Here is a 20,650-nt window from a genome sequence, read left to right on the forward strand (position 1 = left end):
GCCGGGATTACAGGCATGAGCCACCTGGTCCGCCGCTCAGGTGTTTTTAAAGGACGTAGACCCGGTGGTGATTGTTGTGGGACGATGAAAGGGTCCCGCCCCAAGATCGATGTAGTTTAGGGAAATACCTTTTCCCAAGGAATGTCTCCGAGTTTACAAGATGAGAGCCAAGGTCACGCCCCCCGCCCTCCCTCACAGCCCTCTGTTCACAGCAGCACCGTTCTCTTGTGGCCTGTTTTGTTGCTTTTCTGCTTAGCAGCCTCCCTCACAGAACCGTGATCCCCCTACCCCACACCTCCCTTTCCCCCCTTCCTCCCGCACTCCTCTTCTTCCAGCAGGTGTTTACAGAACATCCACGGAGTTTGGGCCAAGCCCAGAGTGAGGAGCTGGGCACTGGGGTGGCAGAAGACCAGGCCTTGCCTTGAGCCCTTGTGCGAGCTTTACCTCAAAGCCAGAAACCTCCTGTTCCTCTGTAATCGAAGTGGGAGAAGGGGTGGTGGTGCGTGGTTGGTCTCAGCCACCTCCACCACGCCTCAGAAGATGAACGCTGGCTCCAGGAAGAGATTGTCAAGGCTACTATCTGCCTCTCTTTTTTGATCATTTTATCCAATTTGTTAATGGATACAAATTTGTTAATGGATTGTTAATAGATCTGAATTTATTTAAAGCCAATAAAGATTCTCCTCTGGCTGAATGATCCAGAAGGAACTCACGCCCCAGAATGGACACAGGATTTCTGCACCCTCTTGGGGGAACTTAATGCCCAAAACATCAGAGCCAGGCACTGGACAAGCCTTTGTCCGCCTCACGGCTTTAACCGTGCTACTCAGCATTCTTGCTGTGACCAAGTTTTACCAGGGCAAAATCTTTCCCACATTTTCACACTTCTCTTGACCTATTTTAGTAATGCTAAGCAGTGGTTATGGACAGTATTCTTTGTACTTTGGAAAGGTTTTCAGGAACTGGTAGTCAGTTGCCGGTAAATTTTAGGGCTAAAGTGTAACATTACTTGGTATTACTTTCACTGATAAATTTTATTTTGTGGGGATGTCTCCTTGCTTTAAATAGAAAGCTTTGCTCTGTTCCAACTATCGCTTAAAAAAATTGTATGGAACACATTTTGCTCACACTCTTTCAAAATCTGACTTAAAACAATTTCCAGAGAAATAATCTGAGGTTTAGTTGGTACTGGATTATAGTAAAACATGGCCTAATAAATTACATAACATTTGGGTTAACACCCAGTATTTTTTTTTTTTTTGAGAACACGTCAGGGAAGCCATATAATTGTACCTGAACACACTAGCGTTTAGCAATACTAAGCCTGCACCAACCTGTTTTCTTTCTCATCTTAACCTGTCTCCAAAGAGTATATCTCTTCAGAGCAACCAGTGCTTTGACCAGACTCTTTATCATTAATCAAATTTCATTCATTCAACACATATTTATTAAATGCTCACCATATTTTAGATATTGTATTTTGACTTCAAAGTGCCTGTAGTTTAGTGGAGAAGAAAGACTAAGAGGCAATATAAATAGCGTATAGGTGTTAAAATATGGGCTTCAAGAACTGCATGGTCTAGGATTTTATCCCACTTACAAACTAACAAGTTGGCCTGTTACTGTTTCATGGATGCTGTCAAAAGATACAACACTCCTGTATCAAAGAAGTTTATTATTCACTGCAAAAGCAGTAGCCAGAGCTTTATGTTGGTTTGCTTTTTGTTCCTAAGCCTCCCAAGCCCTGTGGGGACAGTGCACACAGACTATGATGGATGCCTGAAGTGGGTTGCATTACAAGAGAGGAGCACTGAGCTAAAGGAATTTGCCTCTTTTAGGCTACACAGAATTAAGCCTGCTCTTTGAAGGTGGGGAGATGTTATCTCATCCCTCAAACATTGCTTGCTACAAACACCGCCCAGAGAAATGGACTGATAAAGAGCTGGACATTGGAGTGGCAGAACAGCAAGAATGATCAGAGAAGTTCAAGGGCCATGGCAGAGAGCCTTTTCCAACATAGTACAGTGTACTTATACACTACATATGAAGGCCAGCTAATCTAGTCTTGGGAGAACCAAGAGAGGCTTCTGAAAGAGATGACATCTATGCCGAACCTTGAAGGTCAAACAGGAATCAGCCACATAAAGAGAAGGAGGAGAGCATTCTGGATAGCAGGAACATCATGTATAAAACTTTGAAGTAAATGATACACTCTGAGAAGTTTTTCATTCCCTTTCACATTCATCTCCATATTGAACTCCAATCTCAAACACCTATAATTAAAGTCAGTGTATGACTCTGGAAGGTCTAGATTCAATACACTTCTGTGAATTGCAGTGGCCTCTGGAATCTTTACATTAATGTCACATAAAATTCACAGCTAATTATTGTCGACTCAGTTCATAACATTTCCACCTTTTCGGTAACTCTTCTTTTTTTACTCCACAGTCCGCCTGGTTAACAGTGAGGCTTTGTAACAGCATAACTTTAACTATGGCTACAGTTCATTGGCTCCTATTTTGGAAACTGACTCATGCTGAACTAATCCCCTTTCCCTGGGAGTTTAAAATCAAGGTTAGGAGATTTTTAACGTACCGACTGCTCTCCAACAGCAGCATTATAACCTTTGCTATTTTTTTCCCTTGTATTCTGAAAATAGAAGAGAAATACAGAAAACTTTCTGGGTTATGTATAGTGCACTAGAGTCTGGTACAGTTCATGAGCAGCGTCTCTATCTCTGGTTTCTGAGACATCCTTGCATCCTTATAATAAATTCCTCTTTAACTTTAGAAATTGTGTAATTTTCTTTCTTTAATTTTTATTTATTCATTTATTTTATTTTATTTTGATGGACTCTCGCTCTGTCAGCCAGGCTGGAGTGGCACCCAGCCACTCTCGATCTGTCACCCATATCTACAATGGCGAGATCTTGGCTCATTGAACCTCTGTCTCCCAGGTTCAAGCGATTCTCCTGCCTCAGCCTCCTGCCGGGCCTGCAGGTGCACCCCACCACGCCTGGCTAATTTTTGCAGAAATTGTCTAATTTTCCATGTCACCAATGAATAAAAAAACATACATAGGGTTAGACAAGGTTAGATCCTATAAAATGCACAAAACTTTATTTTAATAATTTCAATAATATTTATTCAACCCACACTTTATATCATGACTTTATGGCATGCATTATGCAAGGTATTGGGTATATAAACTCAGTCCCTGCCCTTCCATGTATTACAGTCTATAGGGTACATTTTAGATTGTGAGACTATTGGTTTAAATATTAACTTCCATCCAGAACCAATTTCCTCCAAAACATTCCACCTTGAAACAATCAATTGTGCCCAGATTCTTAGGGTTGTATAAGAACATTGATTCTTCCACAGTCAACATATGACCTGAAGGGAGGGGATGTCAGTTTCCAGAGCAAAGAAAAAGGGTCTACTGTGCAATCATGTCAGTACCTACTACATCTCTTCAAAACATTTCTAGAATGGAATTGTAGTTTCCAGACTGGAAAGATGACATAATCTAGAAAGGATGATTGGGGAAAAGAACATGGGCCTAGAGGGAAACTTAGTGCTGGCATTTATATTATTAAAACACAAAGTTTTGTAGAATCAAGTATGATCATCAATTTTTTTTTTTTTTTTGAAACAGAGTCTCACTCTGTCACCCAGACTAGAGTGCAGTGGCATAATCTCAGCTCACTGCAACCTCTGCCTCCTGGGTTCAAGAGATTCTCCTGCCTCAGCCTCCCAAGTAGCTGGAACTATAGGCGTGCACCCTGATGCCGGGTAATTTTTTATTTTTAGTAGAGACAGGTTTTCACCATGTTGGCTAGGCTGGTCTTGAACTCCTGACCTCAAGTGATCCACCTGCCTTGGGCTCCCAAAGTGCTGGGATTACAGGTGTGAGCCACTGCGCCCAGCCAAATCATCAATTTTTTAAGAAAGAAAAGTAATTTATTAAATATTCTCCTGTACAGAAATCCTTTAAAAACGTATATTTAGTTTTTAATCTGTACACCCCCGATAAATAGTTGCACTTAAGTACATGAATAATAATAACTATTCTCATTTATTTATATTTTTCTATATATATGTATATGTGTGTATATTTACAGTTTCTTCTTTGGAGGAAAGAAACTTCTCTCTCTTTTCTCCTGTTCTTGAACATCCTCTCCCCCAACACCTGTCTACAAAACAACCAACATTAATAACCAATGTGTCCCTCCATGTGTACACATGCATATGCAGGTTTCTTGGTGAATGCTTTACAAAAATGGAATTTTACATTTCTCCCTCAACAGTACCTCATGGAAATTCTTCTAAGTCAACTTAGTGACATTGAAAATTAGACAATTTCTAAAGCAAAAGAGGAATTTTCAATGGCTTTTCAATATTACATATGTAAATGTTCTATAATATATTCAGTCATTTCTTAATCAGGTATTAACTTTGTTTCCAGGTTTTGCCACAACAAACATTGTAGCAATAAAAATCCTACATGCAAGTCTATACATACTAGTGTTTTTATTTCTATAGGAGCAATTTCTGGACCAAATGAAGGTAGTGATTCAGGATATCGGCCCACTTGATGTCTTGATTCAGCATCTTCCTGGTCATAACAGAGACAGCAGCCCCCTTGGCAGGTCCAATTCTGTGGCATGGTTTTTAGAATTGGTCCTGGAATTTCAGCTCAAAATCTATCTCCTTATCCCTATTAATGAGTTTGTGAGCAAAATTTACAATTTAATGGATCTTTTCCTTCTTTCTTTCCTTCCTTTCTCTCTCTCTCTCTCTTTCTTTTTCCTCCTTCTTCTTTCTTTTTTTCTTTTTGAGATGGAGTCTCACTTTGTCATCCAGGCTGAAGTGCGGTCGCATGATCTCCACTCACTGCAGCCTCTGCCTCCTGGTTTCAAGCGATTCTCCTGCCTCAATTTCCCCAGTAGCTGGGATTACAGGTACCCACTACCACAGCTGGTTAATTTTTGTATTTTTAGTAGAGATGGGGTTTTGCCATGTTGGCCAGTCTGGTCTTGAACTCCTGACCTCAAGTGATCTGCCTGCCTTGGCCTCCCAAAGTGCTGGGATTACAGGCATGAGCCACTGCACCCAGCCTCCAACAGATCTTTTTCTATTTGAACCAGCTAGAGAGGATTCTATTGTCTATCACTAAAAATCCTAGCTGATCCACTGTATTTTAAATTTTAATAAAGGACAGTAAAAATATTTTGAATAAAATGCTGTTGACATTCTCCTGTCCTTGATAGAAAAAGGGCTTTGGGTTTCTTTTCCAGAAAAGGTAAAAGATTAGTACAAATCTATTAATTAATTTGCTTGGGGGAAATTAACATTGCATGACATATTCAACTAGAGAGACCTGCTTATCTTTCATCAGTGCTACTGGACAGTAGATGCCCCAGCTCCATGTAGCTCCCTCTTCCTGAGACAGAGTCTCACTCTGTTGCCTAGGCTGGAGTGCAGCTGTGCGATCTTGGCTCACTGCAACCTCTGCCTTCCGAGTTCGAGTGATTCTCCTGCTTCAGCCTCCAAGTAACTGGGATTACAGGTGTATGCCACCATGCCCGGCTAATTTTTGTATTTTAGTAGAGGCGGGGTTTCACCATATTGGCCAGGCTAGGCTGGTCTCGAACTCCTGAGCTCAGGTGATTTACCCGCCTTGGCCTCCCAAAGTGCTGGGATTACAGGTGTCAGCCATAACACCTGGCCCCTCTTCCTTTATAAATGTGTGAATCTCCAGAAAGAAATGTCAGACCTTCTTCATTCCTCTCCTATTATGCAACAAAGCACATTGATTTCCTGATGTTGGTTCGTTGCTTTTTGGGTACAAATAAGAAAGAAGCAAGCCACTGTTTTTTTAAAAACCACCTATATGGCAGATCTCATTCAACAGCCATAAGAGAGACTGGTTTGAAAACTTATGCCTCCCCTGAGCCCCCTACATTTTATATTTTTCCTGAAACTTTCACACTTAAAAATAATCATTTGGGCTGCGCACGGTGGCTCACGCCTGTAATCCCAGCACTTTGGGGGGCCAAGGTGGGTGGATCACGAGGTCAGGAGTTCGAGACCAGACTGACCAACATGGTGAAACCCCATCTCTACTAAAAATACAAAGATTAGCTGTGAGTGGTGGTGCATGCCTGTAATCCCTGCTACTCAGGATGTTGAGGCAGGAGAATTGCTTGAACCTGGGAGGCAGAGGTTGCAGTGAGCCGAGATCATGCCACTACACTCCAGCCTGGGCGACAGAGCAAGACTCCATCTCAAATAAATAAATAAATAAATAAATAAATAAATAAATAAATAAATAATCATTTGAGGATGTGAATAAAAACCAAATCAAATAGTGCATCTGTTTAAGTCATTTATTTTAATACAGGCATTGTTTTAAATTTGCACCTTGTCTTTAACACATTTCATAACCAGAGAACAGGTCTGAGAACAAGTACATAAAAGGATTATTTGACAAAGTTTTAACAAAAGTGCTTACAGCTTATTTGTTTCAGATATACAGAACTGCCAGTCACAAAGAGCCACTAAGTGGCAATACAGCCACAAACTTGCCTGGGAAGTAACATATTTTACATATTTACACTGTACATTTAAATGGGATATTCTGAAGCATTATTATTATCAATAAACTCTAAGCAAGAAGTTCTCTTAAACCCTCTGGCACTTAACAAAGAATATTAATTTTATGGGGCTATGAGTTTTCCAGTTTGATTCCCATCTTTGCCATAACCTAAATGGATTTTTACCCCCTCCAGTACACATATTTACCTCCTACACAAAGTAGCTGTTATTAGCTTATCACCAACCAAACCTTTGTTAGTAGCAGTTGGAATTTTGTTGGCATCAATGTATTTACAATGTAGGAGTAAATTATTTAGAGGGGAGTCTCTAAAAATTAAAATAACTTCATTAAACCCTATTTTAAACAGACTTTACAGTATAAAATTTATGGTTATAGAAATCTAGTATCTAAACAAGTTTATAATTTATAAGGTATTTATTACGATTGATTCCCCTATGATTTACTCCATTTACATGAATGTTTATTTTAATAATGACTATATCTTTCAGAAAACAAGTTATGAATATAAAAATGACTATTATAAGTTACCATAGCTATACCAAAAATGAACATTAAAATGCAGCGACTTATATGTTAAAATACATAGAAATTTGCTATACTTCTTTAACAAGTGCTTTATAAAAGTATAAAATTATAAAAGGTGCTATTTTCATGAATTTTGTGTTTTCCTGATACTTCAGCCAGACCAACATGCAAACGTTACAAATAGAGCAACTGAACACTGGCCATCAATTACCTTTGAATTTAAACAGTTCATTCCAGCGCAGTCTGGGCCCCAAAGCAGTTTCACCCTTACCTAACTTACCTAACTCTTAATATAGCCTAAACTCACTGAAAAATAAGCTAACTTCATTTCACCTTTTGTAGCATACACGTAGACTCAGAGTATATACTGAAATATAATTTGAAAGCTGATCATTAAAAAAATCAAGAACCTCAATATTTAAAATATTAACTCTGAGTATCTTAAAATTGCATAGAAAATGTAGGTCATGGTTTATTAAAGTTTTACTTAAATAATCAGATAAATAGGGCTGGCGAGGTGGCTCATGCCTATAATCCAAGCAGTTTGGGAGGCTGAGGCAGGCGGATCACCTGAGGTCAGGAGTTCGAAACCAGCCTGGCCAACATGGCGAAACCCCGTCTCTGCTAAAAATACAAAAATTAGCTGGACGTGGTGGTGGGCACCTGTAATCCCAGCTACTCGGGAAGCTGAGGCAGGAGAATCACTTGAACCTGGGAGGCGGAGGTTGCAGTGAGCCGAGATCGCGCCATTGCACTCCAGCCTGGGCGACAGAGTGAGACTCTGTCTCAAAGAAAATAATAATAATAATAATAATCAGATAAATAGAAAAAGAGGAAAGGCAGAATTTACAAACATATATTAACCAAGAAATAGTGTTATTTATTCTTTACCATACAAATTTGCATTGAAAAGTTCACAATATTTGATTTTTGAGCTTTCTGAGCTCAGGATTGGTCAGAGCTTGAAGTTTAAAATAGTTGACAGATTTAGGGAATAGCTTTCATGTTAGTTACCGCATGTTCATTAGCTTTGAGTTGCATGGGAACCATGTAAAGTAACCCACGCATTTTGCGTCTATGTAAGGGAATGATTAGAAGGATAATAACAACATAGTTCTTTCTTAACTCTCTATCAGTTCCAGATCTCTATACACTTCACCAACATCTATCATTATTCTTAGTTTATAATGATGAAACAGACTAGGTATAAAAAATGGAAAATTAGGTTAGGTCACGAAGCAAATATAAACCAAGCAAGATAAAATCCACTCATGTTGACTATCATAGTATTGAGATCCAGGAATCCATGCTGTCTGTAGTTAAAGCAGATTATCTTCACTGCCATCTATTGGTCTTTATCCTGAATTAGGAGAGAAATCCCCCGAGGTTCTGCATGGCAAATAAAGAGTTAGGAAAGCCAAAATATCAGTGGGTATCATAAGTGATTTACTCTAGATAAATCACTGAATCATAGTGACAAGCCCCTAGGAGCTCTGCCTTAGAATTTCCCAAGGGTTTCGTAGATGATCCTGCAGCAAAGAATGAATTCCAGGGTGTCAGATCTGACTTGATGGCATTTTAGGGACTTGGCCAAGGTTCCCACTTGATATTTGGGACTAAAATGCCCCACCTGAAAAGAAGTGTTCTACCTTGCAATTAAAGAAAATGTGGGCCAGGCACGGTGGCTCATGCCTGTAATCCCAGCAGTTTGGGAGGCTGAGGTGGGCAGATCACCTGAGGTCAGAAGTTTGAGACCAGCCTGGCCAACCTGGTGAAACTCCAACTCTACTAAAAATACCAAAAAAAAAAAAAAAAAAAAAAAAAAAAAAAAATTAGCCAGGTGTGGTGGTGGGTGCCTGTAGTCCCAGCTACTTGGGAGGCTGAGGCAGGAGAATTGCTTGAACTTGGGAGGAGGAGGTTGCAGTAAGCTGAGATCATGCCATTGCACTCTAGCCTGAGCAACAAGAACAAGACTCCACCTCAAAACAAAAACAAAAACAAAACAAAACAAAACAAAAAAAGACTGGGCATGGTGGCTCATGCCTGTAATCCTAGCACTCTGGGAGGCTGAAGTGGGCGGATTGCCTGAGCTCAGGAGTTCGAGACCAGCCTGGGCAACACGGTGAAACCCCGTCTCTACTAAAATACAAAAATATTAGCTGGGCGTGGCAGCGTGCGCCTGGGTGCGCCTGTGATCCCAGCTACTCTGGAGGCTGAGGCAGGAGAATCGCTTGAACCCGGGAGGCGGACGTTGCAGTGAGCCCAGATCATGCCACTGCACTCTAGCCTGGGTGACAGAGCAAAACTCCGTCTCCAAAAAACAAAAACAAAACAAAACCAAACAAAAAACAAAAACAAAAAAAAGAAAATGTGAAAATGGATAGATCTGAGGAAATGGGAAAAGCCAGTTGCTGAGAGAACTGCAGTAAAGGTAAGTCGGTCCCATGAAGGGATACCTACTTCCTACCTCTGCTCCTCAGCTATGTTCTCTTCATAAGCAGAAATTCTGTGACCAGGCAACTTTCTGTATGGTCAGGTTGCCTGGCCTAAGTCCTTGGCTTGACTAAAAGCCTTTAATAATCCAGCCAGTCCCCCACGGTTTCACAGGAATTTCTAGGACTGCTAACCTTCTATTGGCTTACTAGGGATTCAGGTCCTAATCTATAACCTCAATATGTGCTTTGACCATGTGCCTCCCAGGCTCCACTACGGATATAACAGGAAGTACTTAGAAAATTCCTTTATCTTTTTTTTTTCCTTTTTGCAATCAGTTTCTCAGGTTAAAAAATAAATTCCTTTATCTTTGTTTGAAAGAGATCACCACCTTAAACTTCCTAAATGTTCATGAGTCAAACAGGATGATAATATTTACCCCACTGTTATCATCCCTACCTTTTATTTAATGTCATGAGTATAGGGTGTGGACCGGAAGAAGCAATACAGAGTTTCACAGTTGTGCTGGGTAATTCATAAGTTTTGTATGTGCCTGGGATATTAGGGTTGTAAATCACAATTAAAGATGAAAAATGTTAGGAGGGAAGTAAAGCAGAAAGCCCAAATCAGACAGTGAATCAGGGATTAAGTGGGAGTGGTGGAAAGGCAGGCTAAGAACATTTACAGAGATAGAAAATAGCAGAGACTCTCTCAAAACAAGAATTCATTGTTCTAGCATTCAGGAAGTGTCTATATAGGGTGTGGAGGAAAAAAAAAGGAGATGTGGGACATTTCAGAGCAGACACTGCCCAGACTAGATCTTTTATCCTTCCATGCACATGCACACGTACACTTTAGTTCCATTATAAGCTTTTGGTGAAAAAAGTAAAGCATTTTATTGAAAAAGCCTCACAGTTCTGACTCTTTGTCATTTTCATCCAGGTAGTATTCATCATCTGTGGTTGTGTCTGTGTCACAATCTGAGTCCACTGGGTCATCCTCATAGATATTAAGTGGTTCACTTGGAGATAAGCCATCTTCTGGCACCTGACTACTGGGAGAATTTGAGCTTAATGACTCTGAGGGGTTGGGAGGGTTCCTCAAATCATCTTTTAGGAAGCCAGGGTTCTTAAGAAAACTTGGTTTCCATAATCTTCCTTGTGTAAGTGACCTCTTTACATTTTCTAAGAAAGCTAACTGTTGTTCTTTCCCAAAGATCCCATAGTCGATAGGTCTGTATATAGATATTGCAGACCTGGGACCTGTTTTTGTCCCGCTGCGATAAGCCCAACTTTCATTTCCATCGCAGGAGGGGAGTTCAGAAAAAGATCTGAATCTTCGACTGTACCCATTGTTGACAGAGAATTCATTCCCAAGGGTCAGTCGACTCAGGGCATTATCGATAGAAGTGCTTTCAGAAAAATGGCGCTCCCTGATTTTTGGAGGATGGCTTTTTCGTAGTAGATCACCATGAACATTAATGCTTTTTAAACTCTTTGAACGATAGAGGTGTGGCTCAGGTTCCCACTCCAGAGATGAAGCACTCCTTTGTTGCTGCAGAAAACTGGCCAGTGGAATGCTTACTCTAGATTTCTGTGCAGGCTCCAGTGGAAAAGGAGGGCTCAGCCTCCTCTGATTGTCAGAGAATTCTGCTTCCCTGAGGCTGGTGAATGTGATGGGTGATGGGGCTCCTGATTCTCTTACTAAATTCTGAGCTGCTGTGACGTCTTTAGAATTCTCATGCTTTGATGGTGATTCTGAGACGTTTTTAAACTCATTCTGATGTCGTTGTGAAATGCTGTTAGACTTCTGGTTGCTGACGTGTGTAGAAGGTTCTCTGTTGGGTAGTACAGTAATGGGGAGAAGGTTCTCGGATTTCTTCACATTCTTTCCATCCTCACTCAACCTGCTTTCGCCAATGGACTCTGCAGATTTTGGAGTAGGCTCAGGGAACAGTGGTTTGCACTCCACTGTGCCAAGAGATAAATGGTCAAAGCCAGATCTGCTTCCACTTTGGGGGAAGATAGTAGCTACATGTCTTCTGGGGCTTACATGTTTAGCTGGGAATTTTCTGCTGGCTTTAGACATGGCTGCCAATCTGTGTTTAACTGAAGATCTATTTTCCCCCTTTACTAGGTCATCCAAGTTGGTTTTATTTTTGTTTCCTTCAGGAAGTGAAGGTTGATCCCAAGCTGACTTCTGCATTTCATCTTCAGCCTTCCTGCTCTCTGTCATATTTGCCTCCTGACTTCTTTGAGGTAATTCTCTTGGTTCAGACTGCAGACTCTCTAAGTTTGGTTCATCTGACTGAGTCTCCTCACCAAGCTGTAGTTTATGCAATGCTGGAGTAAGGGCAAAGACTTGACTCTCTGAGTGAGAAAGTGTTTTATTAGTCATTTTTTGGCAGTTGGTTCCAATGTCCCCTCTGCCTTCCCTAGGCTGTGATCCACTGGAGCCATCACCTACAGCTGTGGATGTGTGATCTTTCTGAGGACACTTGCCACTTCCAGTAAATGGAATGGCTCTACCACTCCCTGTACACTCCCAAGAACTTCTTCTAGTTTGGGAATTTCCAATATTAACTTCTGAAAGAGCTGGAAGACTAGAGGGACCACTGTTACTTGAATTAATGGATTGTTGACAATTTTCAGATTTTTCTTCGGATACATTTTTTCTCTGAAGCATCAATAAAGTATGCAGGGTTTCACTTTGCAACTTTTTGCCTCTTTCCTTCTTGTTTTCTGAATCACCTAGAGGTGTTTTAGCTAAATTATCTGAAAAAATCTCTCTAGCTTTAGATTCCTCTTCAGGAGGAGAAACAGCTGCCTCAACAGAAGCCATTTCCTGTAATGTAGGAGCTAGGGGCCCCCTATTTGATAATCGGAAGGCAGTCATATTTTCAGTGGTGAGCATCTGATCAGAGTTGACGGACATCTTTAGATTTTCACATGAAGGTGTTCCTGACTGCTCTCGTGTAGAATAATTCTGTTTGTCTTTTTCTAAAGCGTTAGGAAATGTTTCAGTCTCCACTTGAGGTGATTCTATAAGTAAATTAGTATTTTGTGTATACTGTTGAAGGAGGTTACAGAATTTTTTGCTGGGTTTCCTCGGTAGAGTGTAATATATTGAGACCACCTCCAGACATTTTACATTATCTTCATCACCAGAAACAGAAAACGTACTAGTTGTCTTAACTTTATGTAATGTTTTCCCACGTTCTTTTCCTGACAAGTCTGAGCAAAAAGGTAAAGGGTCTTCATTTGAAAGAGCAAATACACTTCTCCTGGAGGCAGCCATTTTACCCTCTTTCTCAGTGTATTCTTGGAAGTTTTCCTTTTGGTGTTGTCTTTTGGTTAAAGAACAATCTCTAACAGATGAGTCACTTTCCACAGGGCTAATGATTCTCTCCCAAGCCCTTGGTGTTAGCTCAGAAGCATCCGTGCCTGAGGTCAATGGCTTTTTTCTTCCTTCTCTTCCAGTTGAGGCATGTGGCTCCCCTGAGGGACATGACATAGCCCTGTTGATGAGGAATGGAAGTGGTCCTTTTCTAACAGAAGTAGATCCACTGCTTTTTACATTTGTCATTCTCTCTGTGGCTTCAGGTGCTTCCAGGGCTGAGTCTGAAAGGACTTTGGAACATTCATTCGCTGACTCAGGAGAACTGGGACTAAATTTGTTTAACGTATAGTTCCCCATTGCATCTTCCACATTATTTTTGATTTGGAAGGGAGGTGGCCCATTCCTCAATGAAGCAGCCATTATTTTACTTCCTGACTGCCTGCCATGTATGAGAAAACTGCTTGATTTTCTTGGCAAGGTACAATAAATTGTGTCAAGTTCAGAAACTTTGGAATCGCTTTGATTTGCTTCAGTGAGGCTCCTGTGATCACTGGTGGGTACTGATATACTTTCTGTTTTGCTTAACTTTTCAATACAGGATACATGATGCCTTATTTTTCCTTTTCCTCTTTCATTCCTAAAAGGAGAGTGTGAATGGCATTTGACATCAACCACTTCATCATGTGTAGGCACAGGACTATCATTTCTCTCTTGGTTTTCTGAGTGGCTTACAATAAACTGATTCTTTTGGTTCTTCCCAGCATTGTCTTTTTCTTCTCTTTCTCCTAGCGATGGATCTTTGTCTGAAGGACTTCTCCTGGAGAACACTGTAGTAGATGGAACCACAGGAGCATCAAGGGAAGAATTCTTTGATGGTGAGGAATCTGGTAGTGCAGCTGATGACAGATCTAAAGAATCACACGAGGTCTTGTGGCCAGGAGTCAACTTGCATTTTGAGTATTGTGCATTTTGAGTATCAGTCGGTGCAGAGCTCCAGTGGTTATTTGTAATAATTCTTGAAATATCTTCATTATTTACAGTTAATTCCTGGTGACAACCTTGGTCTGTCCTGGGGAAAGATGGTGGTGTTCTGTGTTCCTGAATGAAAGGAAGGGAAGCTGTTGAGCCAAGTTTTCTGTTTTCAGTAAACCTCTTATCTTGTTTAATGTCATTGGATTTATCTGTGTGCGGTATATACATTTTGGAGGTATCTTTCCTGGAAAAGACTCTGGGTGACTTTTTTGAACTTATTATGGTAGATGCATTAAAACCAAACCCGTTGCTCTTGGCTGAGTCCTGGGATAAGGGATTTTGAAAATCAGGTAAAGAGTTTGAGATCCCTGTCTGTGAAACAGGTTGGGGTATTTCACCTGCCTTGTTTGTCTGGTCCATCTTGCTTAGCTGTTTGTCTTCTGAAATAGATTCATTTAAGTCTTTCTCATTATTCACTTCTGTGACCAAGATATTGGGCTGGCTTTTGGCAAGAGGCAGAGAGTCAACTGAATTGCTGTTGGTCACAGTGACTTCTGTATGGCTTCTCACTGGATGAGAGGCAGGCTTATTTGGAAAAATTTTCTGCAAAGTGACTGTGGGATTCTGCAAGTTGGGACTCTGAGGATTCCTTCTGTCATCAGAAATCTGGGAAAAGGAAGTTTTGAATGAGGATGCTAGAGTCTGAGCAATTCCAAATGAGCAAGCTTCTTTGTTTATATGTACTTCTACAGGAGAACTGTCCTGTTGACTTACCAACTCACTAGATTTGACGTGATAGCTTGAACCAGTCATGGAGCAAACATTTGGTGTGCCAAAATGAGGAGTCAACTGGGTCTCCTTACCATGTGATACCACCATGCTATCCAGTGTGGATCTCTGAAAATCAAACTGCCAGGGATGTGGCTCTTCTTGGCCTCTGGAAACATCTGTTCCATAACCAGAAGAAAATGATTCCCAGTGTTCAGAAGAAACATTATGGCCATGAATGGCTGATACACTATTTGCTTCCATGGAAATCATTTCAAAGTCTCTGTCAGAAGAATTGAATGATTTCCTGCTTCGATGAAAGTCAGACCAGAAAGAATGTCCTTTCTCTCGGCCCCAAAAAGGACCTTGTCCAAATCTCCTCTGTTCTCCGCTTCGTCCAAAGGTATTGCTGAAGAAAGATCTGGCAAATGTGTTGCTTTGATGGTAGAATGGCATGTTCTCTGAGTTCTCAAAAGTGTCGGGACTCATTGCATTCTCCATGGGAGCATTTAAACTAACACGTTGGTAAACATTCTGTGAATGGTACGATTCATATCTCTTATTCTCCTGAAAACCCCTGGGATACACATATTTGTCAGCGGGATCAATTTCCATTGGTGATGGTGCCCTCAGGAACTCTTCCTGGTTCTCCTTGTCTCTAGAGGAATCTGATCTGTTCCATATGATGGATGATAAAGGAGTTCTCTTTGGACTCTGCTGGTGCCTTGGTGGTATAAACCCACTCTTGCTCTGAGTTGTGGCTGGAAAATGTAAGCTTCTTGCTGTGAAATGCCCTGTGGCTGGTAAGGCCGACCGTTGCCTGCTGTCAAAACACAGCGAAGTACTGCCAAAAGTATTCTTTTGCACATAATCTTCTTTAAAGACTCTGGGCTCCCTTGTCCTATACATATCATAAATTGTGCTTGTCCTAGGAGAAAAGGTTTTAAAACCTTCCCTAGGAGTTCCTGGTCTTAGGATGTCATAGATAGACATATTGGAAGTTTCATTATAGTGTTTTTTGTGCCTTTCTGTGATATTACCATGTCTGTTACCACTGGAATAAAAGTGACCGAACTGTGTTCTTGATCCATAGTTGAGGGGTGTTCTGGTATTCACTGAGCTTGCAGACTGTTCCTGAGCCAATTTGCTATCCAAGTCATCTAAAACTGAAAAGAGAATGTGAATCAACCTTTTTGTGTATGTTTTTACAGTTTAATAATAATTTGAGTTATTGAAGCCTCCTTTTCAAGAAACATAATCATTTATAATTTTATTTTTATCATATTATCATGTTATAACATTAATTTTGATTATATTTTTAAGATAGCCTGACTTTTATAAGACTATAGTGAAAATTTCTTTCCTACTTTTCCAAATCACTTTTTTTCAAAGTAAACCTTCCATTAACGCTGTAAGGAAATAGAACTATATTCTTCTAACAATGAATTTTAATCATGTTTTTTTTTTAGTGCATCTAAAGTGTACTGAGTTTTTCTAAGATATGGACCAGTAATAAAATGGAATTAATAATGCAGACATTGAATAACTAGACAATTGTTAGTATTATTAAGCCTTGTCTTTCTGTTTCTTTCATGTCACTAGGTTGCTACAATATTTCCAGCTGTGTATACCTCCTGGGATCATAATAGAAATGAACCTCTGTAAGTAGCATATGATTTCTAGGTTGTACTGTTAAGAAAACAGTATTACCACTAAAAGCTTAGCACCTAATTTATGAACATACTTAGTTGGATGGATTGGAGCAATATATGTAATTAAAAGTGCTATATAATATTATTAAACGATATGCCAATGGTAGATTTTTTTTTCTGGAAAAATTAATACCCATTAACACTCCTATAAAACAGCACTTTCTATGTGTCAGGCACAGTCCTAAACGCTTAATATATTAACTCACTAAGTCGTCACACAACCTTAGAAGGTTGGTCCTATTACTATTCTCATTCTATAATGAGGAAACTGATGCAAGAAGAGATCAAGCAAATTCCTAAGATCACACAGCACTGGGATTTGAACCCAGACAGTCTGTTTCCTGAATCCATGCATACAACCACTGTACAATGCAACCTCTGTGCCATAAAAGCTCACTTTTGGGCCGGGCACGGTGGCTCATGCCTGTAATTCCAGCACTTTGGGAGGCCGAGGCGGGCGGATCACGAGGTCAGGAGATTGAGACCATCCTGGCTAACATGGTGAAACCCCGTCTCCACTAAAAATACAAAAAATTAGCCAGGCGTGGTGGCAGGCGCCTGTAGTCTCAGCTACTCGGGAGGCTGAGGCAGGAGAATGGCGTGAACCCGGGAGGCAGAGCTTGCAGTGAGCCAAGATGGCGCCACTGTACTCCAGCCTGGGCGAAAGAGCGAGACTCCGTCTCAAAAAAAAAAAAAAAAAAAAAAACCAGAAAAAAAACCTCACTTTTCATATTTTGCTCTTTATGAACCATACAGATGATTTTACTGTGAGACGAGCTCATAGTTTTACAAAGATGTGAAGTTGCTGTTGTCAAATAATGATTACTTTTCTCTCGGTAGCAAAGTCAGGGAGTGGTGTCAAAGTCAGTGCCCAGGGGCCCCCTTATGATAACTGAAGACTTAGACCAAGCCCAGACCCAGGGCTCATGCTCTCTAGGACCACAGCCTCTGTGATCTTAGACAAGCCACAGCATCCTTTTGGTGACACAGTTGGCTTTTCTTTGAATTGTATCAATTTAATTGTACTTGACATGTTTTCCTCAATAAAAACCCATTAGATTTTGAACAGAATCATAATCTTTTGAGGTGTGTAGACTCTCTAAGACCCACTCTATAATAGATATAGTTTACTATATTCATGTTCAATAAATACGAATAAATTACAAATTTTATTTCAACTGTATAATGACAGGAAATGTAAGTGTCTGAGCACACATAAGTGAAATGTACATGCAACATGCCAATTAAGTTAGGGCAGATGCTAAAGGGATTTAAAAAAATCTGTTCTGGATTTTTCCCTATCCTATTTTATTTGCAAGTTGGTGTTATTAAGTTTGTACAACCAAAAGAAAAACTGATCTTGAACATTAAGGATATGTAATTAAGGAATTCTTTAGGGAATTATCTGTGAATATTTTAGTGAAAAATATTTATTTACCCCTAGGACCTGAAGTAATTTGTTCCCTATAGCCACAATAAAATAATCAAGCAATGCTGAAGTATAAGGTGGGGCAAAAAACAAAACAAAACTGCATAATGAATAAAAATCTATCTTTAAAACAAATTATAATGAAAATCTCTTTGATACCCATTCTCCCTTTCAAGCTGTTTATGTTTTTCTTTCCCCTTAAAGTCTTGGTTGACTGCAAGAGCAGAATGTATTTAGAACAGAAAATACAGAAAAGTATAACAATATAAGTAAAATCGCCAGGAATGCTACCTAGAGGTAACCATTCTTAACATCCCCATGACAAGATTTTAAATTAAAGCCACTTAGAATCCCAGATTAACAATGCTGTTTACTCATCACTCCTGACATCAGAAAAAGTCCTGTTCTGCTTCTCTACATTAGTTTCAGAAAGGCCACATTATTATTATTTTTTCATTATTTTTTCATTCCATAAACAGTAGCTCTCCTCTTTCAACAAAACCTTCATTTTGGAACAAAGATTTTCCTCTGTTCTCTGCCAGGAAGCATCTTACTGAAGAAGGCCCCTACGTTGACTGTCCAGCTGTCTGTCTCTACCCGACTGCTGTCCCACACAATAGGGGCCAGGCGATGGTATTGCCTTTGCAAACTAAATGAAGTTCCTCAAAGTGAAGCTGGTGGCGACTTCAGAGTTAACTTTTCAAATGGCCGGGCTTATATAGAATAACCTTTGTAAAAGTAAACTATGATCATATAATGATAAGATACATGTGCATTTGGAACGCCACTGCTTTTGGAACCTGTCTCAGTTTTTATCATCATACAAGGTTAATTGTCTAATGCCAATTAGATTTTATCACAGTGCATTTGAGTCCTAATCTGGAACAATAAAAGTCTATTAAACAGCAAACTTTGTAGATGTATTTCCTAAAGATGTATTTCCTTTTTACCTGAGGTTAATTTTTTTTTTCTGCTTGCTCTGTCACCCAGGCTGGAGTGCAGTGGCATGATCTCGGCTCATTGCAATCTCCGCCTCCCAGGTTCAAGCACTTCTCCTGCCTCAGCCTCCCAAGTAGCTGAGATTACAGGTGCGTGCCACCATGCCTAGCTAATTTTTGTATTTTCAGTAGAGATGGGGTCTCAAACTCCTGACCCCTAAGGTTAAATATTAAACATTATTACTACTCCATATATTTATCAGTCCTTGATTCAAGAATATTTGCTTAGATTATATTTAATCATAAGATTCTTAATACTTGTGTTAATAACATATCAGCATCCTCTTCAAATAAGCTAAACATGAGGACGTAAAAAATAAAGTACAGTGTTTCATATGTTTTGAGTAGTTTGATACAAACTAGTTATTGTTTACTTCCTTTAGTTATCAGTAGTTGCAAAGGCAATTTAATGCATGAACTTACCTTGGAAAAACTCATTCTCCAGCAGTGAAGCATCCCACGGTGGAGGCATGCCACTCTCCTCCCTCATGACTGCTCGCTTTGGGACAAATGTACTGTCAACTAGATGATTTTCCAGAGGTGAATTGTATATTTTTGCCTGCTAATTTTAAAGCAGAGAACACAATATTATTTCTGAGGCTTCACCAGTCAAAATACTCACACGCTCCCACTAAACTGTCCCAAGCTTAAAAGTATTAGTCTAAGGACTGCAAATCCATTTTTCTAATATTTATTTCTCAATTTATAATGTGTTGTTTTTGCCATTTGTAACTGACCTGCAACTTCTCTATATCTACATTAATTATTTCAGTGATAAGCCTTCAGGCAAGGTACTGAGCCTCTCTCTGCCAAGTTTCCTACGAACTTACACAGCACTGTCAGAGGCGTTTGAATCAGGGCAACTCCATCTCGAATAGGGGCTGGGTAAAATAAGGCTGAGACCTACTGGGCTGCATTCCCAGCCGGTTAAGGCATTCTAAGTCACAGGATGAGACTGGAGGTCGGCGCGAGGTACAGGTCATAAAGATCTTGCTGATAAAACACGTTGCACTAACGAAGCCGGCTAAAACCCACCAATACCAAGATGGCAACAAGACTGACCTCTCTGGTCGTCCTAACTGCTACACTCCTGCCAGCGCCATGACAGTTTCAAATGGCATGGCAACATCAGGAAGTTACTCTATATGGGCTAAAAAGGGGAGGCGTGAATAACCCACCCCTTGTTTAGCATAATACCATCAAAAAATAATCATAAAAATGGGCAACCAGCAACCCTTGGGGCTGCTCTATGAAGTAGCCATTCTTTTATTCCTTTACTTTCTTAATAAACTTGCTTTCACTTTACGGACTCACCCTGAATTCTTTCTTGTGCGAGATCCAAGAACCCTCTCTTGGGGTCTGGATCCGGACCCTTTTCCGGTAATATCTTCCTGGCGACCACAGAAGGGCCAGTACTAAGGAAACCTTCCAACCAAAGGCTAACTTTGGGTAAGTGGTGGGGTGTGGTAACAGCATTACACAGATCTTAGTGGGGGTTCCTTGCAGAGAGGAAAGAAATCGACCCCTCTTGAGTTTGGAGTGCTGTCTCCATGGCTCCAATGGCTTGGATTTTGGATCTCCTAACGTTGTACCTATTTTTTCAAGACCCTGTTAGCTAGAACTCGTAGTGGACCTTAAGATTTGTGAACTTGGCCGCGTGCAGTGGCGCACACCTGTAATCCCCGCACTTTGAGAGGCTGAGGTGGGCAGATCACTTGAGGCCAGGAGTTCGAAACCAGCCTGGCCAAAATGGTGAAACCACTGTCTCTACTAAAAATACAAAAATTAGCTGGGTGTGGTGGCGAGTGCCTGTAATCCCAGCTACTCCGGAGGCTGGGCCAGGAGAATAGCTT

At 40.4% G+C, this 20,650-nt stretch overlaps 1 protein-coding gene and 1 long non-coding RNA gene across 8 annotated transcripts in view; one reads left to right on the forward strand and one right to left on the reverse strand.

Annotated features, from left to right (window-relative positions):
* The window catches only part of LOC107967208 (uncharacterized), a 41,315-nt gene that overhangs the window by 1,392 nt on the left and 19,273 nt on the right, over nucleotides 1-20,650 (forward strand). The window contains exons 1-3 of one of the 3 annotated variants that reach the window (XR_008538144.2): nucleotides 13,366-15,061; nucleotides 16,261-16,319; nucleotides 18,790-18,887. This is a non-coding gene — a long non-coding RNA (uncharacterized LOC107967208). Of the gene's footprint in view, nucleotides 1-338; nucleotides 2,794-13,365; nucleotides 15,062-16,260; nucleotides 16,320-18,341; nucleotides 18,707-18,789; nucleotides 18,888-20,650 lie in introns of those variants that run through there. The other 2 variants (XR_010147305.1, XR_010147306.1) reach the window with 2 other exon arrangements.
* The window catches only part of EXPH5 (exophilin 5), an 88,260-nt gene continuing 73,987 nt past the window's right edge, over nucleotides 6,378-20,650 (reverse strand). For 4 of the 5 annotated variants that reach the window (XM_001141449.7, XM_054662680.2, XM_009424121.5 and 1 more), the window contains 2 exons: nucleotides 19,221-19,359; nucleotides 6,378-15,824 (listed from right to left, as the gene is read on the reverse strand). In XM_001141449.7, coding sequence (XP_001141449.4) covers nucleotides 10,489-15,824; nucleotides 19,221-19,359 — 5,475 coding nt within the window. In that variant the 3' untranslated portion in view covers nucleotides 6,378-10,488. The remainder of the gene's footprint in view (nucleotides 15,825-19,220; nucleotides 19,360-20,650) is intronic. The other variant, XM_063783396.1, reaches the window with a different exon arrangement.

Source organism: Pan troglodytes, chromosome 9 (genome assembly GCF_028858775.2).
Source record: "Pan troglodytes isolate AG18354 chromosome 9, NHGRI_mPanTro3-v2.0_pri, whole genome shotgun sequence".
In the NCBI taxonomy this organism is placed as follows: Eukaryota; Metazoa; Chordata; class Mammalia; order Primates; family Hominidae; genus Pan; species Pan troglodytes.